The following is an 11,665-nucleotide window of genomic DNA, read 5'->3' on the forward strand; positions in this document are numbered from 1 at the left end:
TCTATCCTTTTGAATACTTTTGAACTCTGTTGACTGGGATGATTTCTTTGTTCTTGATCATATTTGTCTTGTGTTTAATGATCATTTATACTTCAGATATATTTGTTGATGTCTTTGCTTCGATCTGGAGTTTTGATTCTGTCAAAACAATTTGGAGAATGATGATGAACTTCTGCAGAATGTTAATGAAAATTCTGGAGATTGATAATTAATCTGGAGTTCTAGTCTTTGAACTTTCTGGAGATTGATGATCAATCTGGAGGTTCAGTCTTGATCATTCTTGATGTCTTCCTGATTAATCTAGATGTCTTGTACAAATTTGAAGATCGTTTAACTCTCTTGACAATCAAGCTGGAGAAGGTTCAAACTTGCTTGAACTTGTTTAATTCATGACCTTTTCTCTTTTTGATTTGAATGTTTTCTTTGATTAGAATGTATGTTATATGTTCCTTGTAAGTACTGATAATATAAGTGTAAATTTCAGAGGCATAATCTTCTTTGAACTAGTGCATATTGATTGATCTTTGGACTGTGATGATTAGTCTCGATCTTGGAAAATATTATTTGTTCAGTTTTTATCTTTTATTGCTAATTTCTTTGCTTTGCTTGAGTCCTATCTTGAATTAATTCACTCAAAAACACAAGTTAAATTAACATAACATTTAGAATCACAATTAACATTCTTAATTAACCTTTGTTTATTTTTATCAAAACTTAATTTGAGAGTTTGTCTTAACACTCCTTTCACTGGTGTTTGATCCTTACACTTCACTCATATTTATCCTTACACTTCACTCGTGTTTATCACTCTGAGATTGAAATCTTGCTCTAGATACCAATTGTTAGTGTTCAAGTTGTTCTTGTAATGAAAGTAGAACAAGAAAAGAAAATCAATTAATGTGAACGTGTTATTTTATTGAGAAATGATTATGCTATTTATACATAGCTTTTATCACATTCTTTCTAACTAACTTCTATCTAATTAACTAACTATACAAGTAGTTAGTTAGTTACAATCAATCTTAACTTGAATTACAAAACTGAATACCAAGAACGTTCAAAATACGTTTTTCTAACACTCAAAATCAAGAATATTTTTTGTTTCCAACAGTTTTGTTCTTAGAAAATAAAAGAATAAAAAATGTATTTAGAATTTTTATTTTATTCCTAAAAATTAATGTTGTTAAGTATTAATCTATGCCCAGTGCACATTTAAAGATACCAAATTTTCTTATTTTAAGATTTGTGTATTTAATTTTTTGAATGTTTAAAAATTAATTTTTAACAGAAATTTTAACTTTTAGAATTCTCAACGAAGGATGCCATTTATCAAGACAGAAAATATCATGAAAATAAAATCAACCAATAAGAAACCAAAAGTAACCATACATAGTTCCTGTATTACAGGATTTTGCTTCCAATTTGCGACCTAACTCGTGATGTCTTTTGTGATTCTTATAGATACACGGTACCGGAACCTTTAAATGTTCAGATCAATTTTTACGGGAAAACAATAAAAGCAATAAATGTTTTTAGATCAATAGTACTAATCACATCTTAATCACAACCAAACGACTTTACTGCAACTTAATACTAATCATGAGAAGACACTGTCACATGGTAACTGCTGGGAAATTGAAGAGTGGACCCACATAAATTACCCTATATACTCTTATAATTGAATCATTTAATTATTATAAAAAAGTTTAAATAAATAAAAATAATATAATTTTTATTAAATTATTTTTACTATATACTAATGCATTATGATGAAATATATTATATTAGAAATAATACAAATAATATTACTAAAAAATATCATAAGAATTTGTAAAAAATAGGTAGGAGGGCGTTTACGTCATTCAACTAATTTCCCATACGTTAATACCATCATTAACATTAATTTTCCATGTTAATTTTCATACACAATCGCGTATATATAGATAGATATAATACAGAGAAAGAGTATAGACTCCAAATCTAAATCTCCGTAAATTCCTCTTTCAATTTCTTCTTTTTCTCAACATTTTCTCTTTCACGTTTTCTTTTTTTTCTTCTTCTCTAACTAATTTGTAAGTTCTTTCTCACTCCTCTGTTTTTTTTATTTGACTTTTATTGATATGTGTGATGCCCCATTTGATGATTTGGAGTTGTTTCTTTGAAGATTTGAAATTTGAACTAATGAGTGTTTTTTGTGATCTGGGTATTGCTTCGTTTTTTTGGATCTGTTGTGATTTATAATTTAGAAGACGGTGTATTAGTAAAAATGTATTTTGATTGATCCACGTGATTTTTTCTGATGAAACAAGTGAAATAATTAGATCTGTATTTGATTTGTTATTTTGAATCTAGGGTTGTTTTCTGTGTGAAAAATTCATTGCATGTTGCAGTGTTTTTGTAAAATTGGATTCATGAATTGTTTTTTTATCAATGCTAAGGTAGATTCAAAGAGTGACCAGAAGAAGTAATGAATTGATATTTACTGTAGAATTGCTTAGGTTTGATTCATGATCATTTATTGCTTAACGATATAATGAATTGATTTTTTTTTTTACTTCTTAAGGAAGTGGAGCAAGAAAATGTGTTGCTATAGGTTTGACTCTTTGTTCTTTCACTTGGACTTTGTGTGAGCTTTGCAGCTATAGGTCTTGTTTAGATAAATAACTTAATTAATCATATAGTAATTGCTTATGTATAAGCTATTTTCTGTAACAAAAGTTAAAATAAATTCAAATTGTTATCCTTTAAGTTATAAACTATTTTCCTAAGCAACGAAAATAGCATATGACATGTCATAAGCTATTTCCATAAGCTCTCTGAACGGACCCATAATCTTAAATCTATTTTTCTACCTATAGATGATTATTTCATCTCATTATGGTTTCATTCTCTGTGCACTCATGGCAGGGAGGTTTGCAACCACCACCTCCTGCATTGCTGCACACTACTACAAAACTCTTTCCTAGTTGCTTGATTTGCACATATTTCGGTTTTGTACTCTAGTTAACTTCTTGTCCATATATAGAAGTAGAAGATTATTCTGTGTATTATTAGATTAATTAATTAATAGCTTTTGTAGTATACCATGTTGTTTTGTTTTAGTTTATGTGATTGCTTGGTGAAAAGGGAATTTTTTTTATTTGTTTGTGGTTTTTGAATTTGTATTTTGTTATCTGCAACTATTTGTATTGTAGAAAATATGGCTACGCACACACCGAAAAACATCCTCATTACCGGGGCAGCTGGATTCATTGCATCTCATGTTGCCAACCGGCTTATCCGGAACTATCCCGACTACAAAATTGTTGTCCTCGACAAACTTGATTACTGTTCTAATCTGAAGAATCTCATTCCTTCAAGATCGTCTCCCAACTTCAAGTTTGTGAAGGGAGACATTGAAAGTGCTGACCTTGTCAACTACCTTCTCATCACCGAGTCAATCGACACAATAATGCACTTTGCTGCTCAAACTCATGTTGACAACTCTTTCGGTAATAGCTTCGAGTTCACCAAGAACAACATTTACGGTACTCATGTCTTATTAGAAGCCTGCAAGGTAACTGGCCAGATCAAAAGATTCATCCATGTAAGCACTGATGAGGTCTATGGAGAGACAGACGAGGATGCTGTTGTTGGAAACCACGAGGCTTCTCAGCTACTTCCGACAAATCCATACTCTGCAACAAAAGCCGGTGCAGAAATGCTTGTCATGGCATATGGTAGGTCGTATGGATTACCTGTAATCACAACGCGTGGAAACAATGTCTATGGCCCAAATCAGTTTCCTGAAAAGTTAATTCCAAAGTTCATCCTCTTGGCAATGCAAGGAAAAGTTCTTCCGATTCACGGGGATGGTTCGAATGTGAGGAGTTATTTATATTGTGAAGATGTTGCAGAGGCTTTTGAAGTTATTCTTCACAAGGGAGAGGTTGGACATGTTTACAATATCGGAACGAAGAAGGAAAGGAGAGTTATTGATGTAGCCACCGATATATGTAGGCTCTTCTCGATGGACCCGGAGACTAGTATAAAATTTGTTGAGAACAGACCGTTTAATGACCAGAGATATTTTCTCGACGACCAAAAGTTGAAGAACTTGGGTTGGTCTGAGAAAACTATTTGGGAAGAAGGCTTGAAGAAAACCATGGATTGGTATATCAACAATCCCAATTGGTGGGGTGATGTGAGTGGTGCATTGCTTCCTCATCCGAGGATGCTGATGATGCCTGGTGGGATGGAGAGACTTTTCGATGGATCTGAAGAAGAAAATTCTGCTCAATATGTTTCAACTAATAATACTCGAATGTTGGTTCCAACAGCCAAGAGTGTTGGTTCTTCGCAGAAACCTCCTCTCAAGTTCTTGATCTATGGCAGAACAGGTTGGATTGGTGGTTTGCTAGGAAAACTGTGTGAAAAGCAAGAGATTCCTTATGAGTATGGAAAAGGGCGGCTTGAGGATCGGTCATCGCTTGTGGCTGATATTCAGAATGTGAAGCCAACTCATATTTTCAATGCAGCAGGAGTGACTGGTAGACCTAATGTTGATTGGTGTGAATCTCACAAAACAGAAACCATCCGCGTCAACGTTGCTGGGACTTTAACATTGGCTGATGTTAGCAGAGAGCATGACCTTTTGATGATCAACTATGCTACCGGGTGCATATTCGAGTACGATCAAGCTCATCCAGAAGGTTCCGGCATTGGTTTTAAGGAGGAAGACACACCTAATTTCGCTGGTTCTTTCTATTCGAAAACTAAGGCTATGGTAAGCTAGTTAAACATGATTTATAATTTAATTGTTTAATTCACTTTCCATTATGATTAATTTGTGAATGTTACTCAGGTTGAAGAGCTTTTGAAAGAATATGACAATGTATGTACTCTTAGGGTTCGCATGCCGATTTCATCTGACCTAAACAATCCGCGCAACTTCATTACCAAGATTTCGCGTTACAACAAAGTAGTTAACATTCCAAACAGCATGACTATTTTGGATGAACTTCTTCCTATTTCAATTGAGATGGCAAAGAGGAACTTAAGAGGTATATGGAACTTCACAAATCCCGGGGCAGTGAGCCACAACGAGATTCTCGAGATGTACCGAGATTACATCGATCCGAACTTCAAGTGGGCTAACTTCACACTGGAAGAGCAAGCTAAGGTGATTGTTGCTGCAAGAAGCAACAATGAAATGGATGCTTCCAAATTGAAGAATGAGTTTCCAGAATTGCTTTCCATCAAAGAATCACTTATCAAGTATGTCTTTGAGCCAAACAAGAAAAGTGCTTAAATAAATATCAACTTTTAGGACATCACTTGCTATTGCTACCAATTTTTGTGTTTGCTTACTTAGATTATTACTCGTTATTATTGTGTTTAGAGGATGATATTGATAATTCATAAGTATTTAATTTGATAATTAATAAGTATTTAATTGGGGTTTGTTTCGAGGCTTGAAAACGGAGGACAAAAATTCATGGAGTTTCTAAATTAACAGTTATGCAACTTTGCATTCTGGAATTGGAAGACATGTATTTTTTACTACTCGTGTATTTATATATCTTTTTTTTTTTTTGTGAGTTATGCTTGTATTGTATGTGATATTATTGAGATTTATTTAATTCCTTATTTAAAGAAAATTAGTATTATCTAGCACTTGATTATGTGGAAAATACAAATATAATTTTACAGGCATCTAAATATATTTAATTGTGTTTTAGATGAAATTATGATAATTACTTGTACAAAAAAGTTATGAGAATCACTCTTTATATTATTAATGCATAGTAACTAAATCACTTTTAAAATACTAATATTTTCTTAATATTTATATTTAATAAGGGCTTAAAACTTAAACCAACTAATTACTAATATAACTATTTTTAAAGTAATATTTTCAAGGGATTGCTTTTTGTATCTCATGTTTTTCTCATACACAACTTTTTATGTTCCTTTTTCTTTTAAAAATATTCTTTTAGTGAAGTTTACACACATAACATTCGTGAAAATCCCAGTTTTATCCTTACCTTCCAAAACACGTAGTTGAGACATCATCTTCATCTTAATTAATATTATTTTTACATTTGAAAAACATGGAGAATATTTCCACATCATGAATAACATTGAAATTTAAATTTATAACATTGATTACAACGTATAGTATTTGGCGAAAAATGTGATTGGATGTTGTTGAAATATAACTAATGATTTTACGATTATAATTATTATTGTCTTATTTAACATGTTATAGTGATTAAAGTTGTTACGATAAAGTTACTTTTATCTTCGATTAAAGTCGTTGTAATAAATTATTTTATTTTTTGTCTACGACTATATTATTTATACCTTCCTTAACAACAAATGTTTAATGTCCATTTCATAACAATTTTATTGTATATTTTAAACTTTTATTTTTAAAATTTAATTTATATTTATAATTTTTTTATTTTAAAAGAGATAAAAAAATTTATCATAATTAACTTACACAAAATTGATCAGTTGAGCTAAAATTTAATGACATTTTTTATTTATTTAAAATTGATCATAAACTATTTAAAAATAAAATTATATCTCAATATAAGCCACAATTTTGTTAATGTTAAAAATGAACAAGAAACATAAACAACAAATTATATAATATTAACAAGATAAAATATCATAATAAATTATCCTTGATTTACATAAAAATGATAAATTATAAATGGATTTGTTCTCGTAAAAAGAACAAGTAAAAGTTATGTAATCAACAACTAAGATTATAACTCCAGTCATTCTTCTGTATAATTTGACTTTGAATATTTCTTTATGAAGCAGTTGTAACAGTTCTATTTGATATGCAATTTCACCACAATAAAAATTTATTAGTTTAATATATCGTCTTTAATGTAATTAGTCAATGAAAGAGCAATTAGTATTTGAATAATTGAAAACTTGTAAATCTGAATCATGATTTGGGGTACCATAACTATATAATAGAATAAATGAAGAAAAAAAAAATCAAATAATTCAAGTATTTTATTAATGCATAGTAACTAAATCACTTTTAAAATACTAATATTTTCTTAATATTTATATTTAATAAGGGCTTAAAACTTAAACCAACTAATTACTAATATAACTATTTTTAAAGTAATATTTTCAAGGGATTGCTTTTTGTATCTCATGTTTTTCTCATACACAACTTTTTATGTTCCTTTTTCTTTTAAAAATATTCTTTTAGTGAAGTTTACACACATAACATTCGTGAAAATCCCAGTTTTATCCTTACCTTCCAAAACACGTAGTTGAGACATCATCTTCATCTTAATTAATATTATTTTTACATTTGAAAAACATGGAGAATATTTCCACATCATGAATAACATTGAAATTTAAATTTATAACATTGATTACAACGTATAGTATTTGGCGAAAAATGTGATTGGATGTTGTTGAAATATAACTAATGATTTTACGATTATAATTATTATTGTCTTATTTAACATGTTATAGTGATTAAAGTTGTTACGATAAAGTTACTTTTATCTTCGATTAAAGTCGTTGTAATAAATTATTTTATTTTTTGTCTACGACTATATTATTTATACCTTCCTTAACAACAAATGTTTAATGTCCATTTCATAACAATTTTATTGTATATTTTAAACTTTTATTTTTAAAATTTAATTTATATTTATAATTTTTTTATTTTAAAAGAGATAAAAAAATTTATCATAATTAACTTACACAAAATTGATCAGTTGAGCTAAAATTTAATGACATTTTTTATTTATTTAAAATTGATCATAAACTATTTAAAAATAAAATTATATCTCAATATAAGCCACAATTTTGTTAATGTTAAAAATGAACAAGAAACATAAACAACAAATTATATAATATTAACAAGATAAAATATCATAATAAATTATCCTTGATTTACATAAAAATGATAAATTATAAATGGATTTGTTCTCGTAAAAAGAACAAGTAAAAGTTATGTAATCAACAACTAAGATTATAACTCCAGTCATTCTTCTGTATAATTTGACTTTGAATATTTCTTTATGAAGCAGTTGTAACAGTTCTATTTGATATGCAATTTCACCACAATAAAAATTTATTAGTTTAATATATCGTCTTTAATGTAATTAGTCAATGAAAGAGCAATTAGTATTTGAATAATTGAAAACTTGTAAATCTGAATCATGATTTGGGGTACCATAACTATATAATAGAATAAATGAAGAAAAAAAAAATCAAATAATTCAAGTATTTGCAAGCAACTCATTAAAAGAATATATGATGCACTAATAAATAAACTTAGTGAGTTACTTTTAGCAATTTGTAGTTTTGCTTGAAACACAAGAAAATGAAAATGGATAAATAAACTATATCAATTAATTTATTATACTTTTATTTTTGTCTAATTTAAAAACAACTATAAATTGTGAATGAGAAATGTCCAGAATTAAAAAGTTTCATTTCAATGTTAGATTCCACAGTCACACCCTTAGCAAATCATTGTCATCCAGTTCATCTGTTTCATTTTCTTACCATTTCACTAAGAAACAAAAAAATTAACTGCAACCACATGAAATTAGATAAAATAAAAATAATTAAATAGAAAAAAAGAATCTAACTGGAATTTAAATTCGTACAGCACCACACACACACTTTTTTTTTTTTTTTGGAAAAGTCAAATAAATATCTATATTCAATTAAGACATATGGCATACGACATGCCTTTACATATTAAATGAGTACAAATCTTGGTTGCGTGAAGCCAAAGCACAACACCAAAAATCCTAAAATCCACCCCATAAACCTTTGTACCCCAAATCTATATACTACATTTTACAATAAAAACTATGAATTAATAATACAAAATTAAAGCTTATCCAAGTTCTCACAATTTCTCATTACTCCCACCATTCCAATATCTGATGAGTGGATATCAAATGGTTTTTAAAGGAGCCAAATCTAAGAAATATATACCGCCAAATCATCATAGTTTCTACAATATTATTAACTTTTTTTTATACTTACAAATAATCAAATTAAAATTTATGTCATGTAAAACGAAAGTACCTAACATCTAATTTATATTAATATTCTAGAGTCTTTTCAAAGCTTATAGCGAGCTTATGATATAAAATGTTGTAGAGCACTTTATTTTATATAACTTATTTATTTATCTATCCGAAAAAAAACTAATAATTAAATTGTTCAATTAGAAGGAGCTAAACTCTTACAATAGAATAAATTTAAATTAGATATTTTTTAGAAAAGGTACATTTATGAAAGAAAAAAATATTATATACATTTAAATCTAATTTTACACCTATTAAAATATTAAATTATTGGGAAATACTTTTTTATACATGAAATTTATTTTTAAAAATAGATTGCACAAACTAATAACTACTTCTATGTTAATTCATAATTTTTTACTTATCTCATTTTTCTACAATGTAATATTGCTTAATTTATAAACAAATTGAAAACAAATATATTAAATTAATATTATTCCCAGTAAAAAAAAGTTACATTGTTGGCATAAACATATCATTTTTCAATGACTTTACAAAGTTGCCGAAAATGTTGTATTTTTATCAATATAATTTATTCATAAATTAAAAACAATCTTAATTTTTAATATTTCCAACAATAAGTTATGTTTATTGTATAAATATATGCTTTTGCGGCAACTTTATAAAACATCTCTGCCAACAAATTGTACTTTTACTATTGCAAGTTATCTTGTAAAAAAATTATGTAATTTTTAGCAAAAGTGATGTCAAATTATTGTTTTATTTGTAGTGAAAAATTATGTTGTTATGAAAAAAAAAAGTTGTTTTTTGTAATGCAAATTAAGTTGCTGCTAAAATATTGTTTTATTCGCAGAGAAAAATTATGTTGTTGCGAAAAAATTGTATTATTTCCAACATTATGTAATGTTGCTGCCAAAACTATGTACAATTAACAACTACTTATATTGTTGTCAAAATATTGTATTTTTTCCATTGACAAGAATTGTTGTCGGCACAAGCCAGTTTTTCCCAGCGACAATGATATTGTCGCGAAAATATAAAACATATTGCAACAATCTAAATAAGTCGTTGCTATATGTATATTGTTGCCAACAAATTGATTGTCCCTAAGAAAAAATTGCTGCAGAATATTTTATTTATTATAGTGCTTGAGCCTCTTCATCATAATGAGTTCCTCACAAGAAACATGTCAATTGAATTTCAAGATTATCCTCTCGGTTCATACTAACTTTTTCTTGTTCAAAAAGATAGATTTTCTCAATAATAGTTGTGCCGTGTATATAAACATTTATAACCTAATCAATGAATGGAGAATTAATAACACGATTACTTTTATTATATCTTCCTCTACCATTAGAGCAAACTTAGTTGCGTTATGAATCATCGTTGTCGTCTTCTCTTTGCCCACATAAATTTATTCTGATTTGTGAGGATCAGACTTTACATCTTTATGATTTTCCTCCATGGCTCAATGTTTGTCTATATTTTGTGACCATGTGACCAATATTGTGATAGACAATGCAAATGGATGAAAGTTTCTCAAACTCTATATCCACGTAAAAACCATAACCTTCCCTTTCAAAAAGAATGTGGTCATGAAGATTACTCATGAGGTGAATATCTATTGAAATCTGAACATAGTGACCAAAATACCTATTATGTGTAGATTAATCCAGACAAATGGGCAGCCTATATGCTACCACCAATTGAGAATATTATTCTAGTTCCACAGTATTCTTGAGGTAAGCCGTGTATACAAATCCAAACTTAAACATTTGTTTGCTTTTGTAACCATGAGTTAAAGTTTGGGTTCAACCAAAAAAAGCATAAGAAATCCAATTTTAGATTTCAAGATTTAGGGCCATTCATGGTTGTTTTTTTTTTAAAATCAAACCATATCCATTTTAAAACTAATATATGGATTTAGATTTATAACCAAATTCATTATTTTGTTTGAAACCGATTATAAGACTAATTGTAAAATTGGTTATGGTTAAATAACCGATTTATAATTAAGCAACCGGTTTTGAAAATTTTAATTTTAAAATCAATTTTTTTTTCAAAATTGGTTAAAATTTGATTATTTTTATTTTTTTTATTCATAGTTTAAAAATCGGTTATTTAAAAAAATTGATTTTTTCGATAAATTTAAAAAAAATATATTCTCACCAAATTTTTCGAGAAAAAATTCAATTTAAAGTTATTTTGAGAAAAAAAAGTTTTTATTTTTATTTTTTTCTGATATTTTTTCGAAAAAAAAATAAATTTCAAATATTTTTCAAGAAATAAAATCTCAAAATTAACAAAATATTGGTAGTGGATAAAAACCAAATCCAAATATAAAACATAAGTGGTTATCCAACCGGTTTTTAAATAAACCGGATTATAACTATATGATTTTAACCAAATATTTAAAATGGATTTGGATTCGGTTTTAAATTTGGGTCTTATAATCGAATTTTTTGCACAACCCTACTAAGATTCTATTTTACCTAACTCTATAATAAATTTAAAAGTGAACTCATAATAATAAGAAGGGGCTTCCATTAAGATAATAATTTACTATTCAAGTCAACAATCTTGATAAGGCTTCCATTGAGACATATGAATATATGAATATATGAATATTTGGT

General features: G+C 28.0%; 1 protein-coding gene across 1 annotated transcript; it reads left to right on the forward strand.

The window, feature by feature from the left end:
* The first annotated feature begins 1,913 nt into the window (after positions 1-1,913).
* On the forward strand, positions 1,914-5,655 carry LOC101509994 (trifunctional UDP-glucose 4,6-dehydratase/UDP-4-keto-6-deoxy-D-glucose 3,5-epimerase/UDP-4-keto-L-rhamnose-reductase RHM1). The gene is made up of 3 exons (XM_004488928.4): positions 1,914-2,072; positions 3,195-4,765; positions 4,844-5,655. Exons 2-3 carry the CDS (start codon positions 3,200-3,202, stop codon positions 5,288-5,290), a joined length of 2,013 nt encoding a protein of 670 aa, XP_004488985.1. The 5' UTR covers positions 1,914-2,072; positions 3,195-3,199; the 3' UTR covers positions 5,291-5,655.
* Positions 5,656-11,665: the final 6,010 nt, after the last annotated feature.

This window comes from Cicer arietinum, chromosome 1 (genome assembly GCF_000331145.2).
Source record: "Cicer arietinum cultivar CDC Frontier isolate Library 1 chromosome 1, Cicar.CDCFrontier_v2.0, whole genome shotgun sequence".
Classification (NCBI taxonomy): domain Eukaryota; kingdom Viridiplantae; phylum Streptophyta; class Magnoliopsida; order Fabales; family Fabaceae; genus Cicer; species Cicer arietinum.

Coding starts and splice junctions, on each gene's coding strand:
- LOC101509994 (XM_004488928.4), top strand. CDS start 3,200: ATGGCTACGCACACACCGAAAAACATCCTCATTACCGGGGCAGCTGGA. Junction 4,766..4,843: donor ATTCGAAAACTAAGGCTATG/GTAAGCTAGTTA, acceptor AATGTTACTCAG/GTTGAAGAGCTTTTGAAAGA.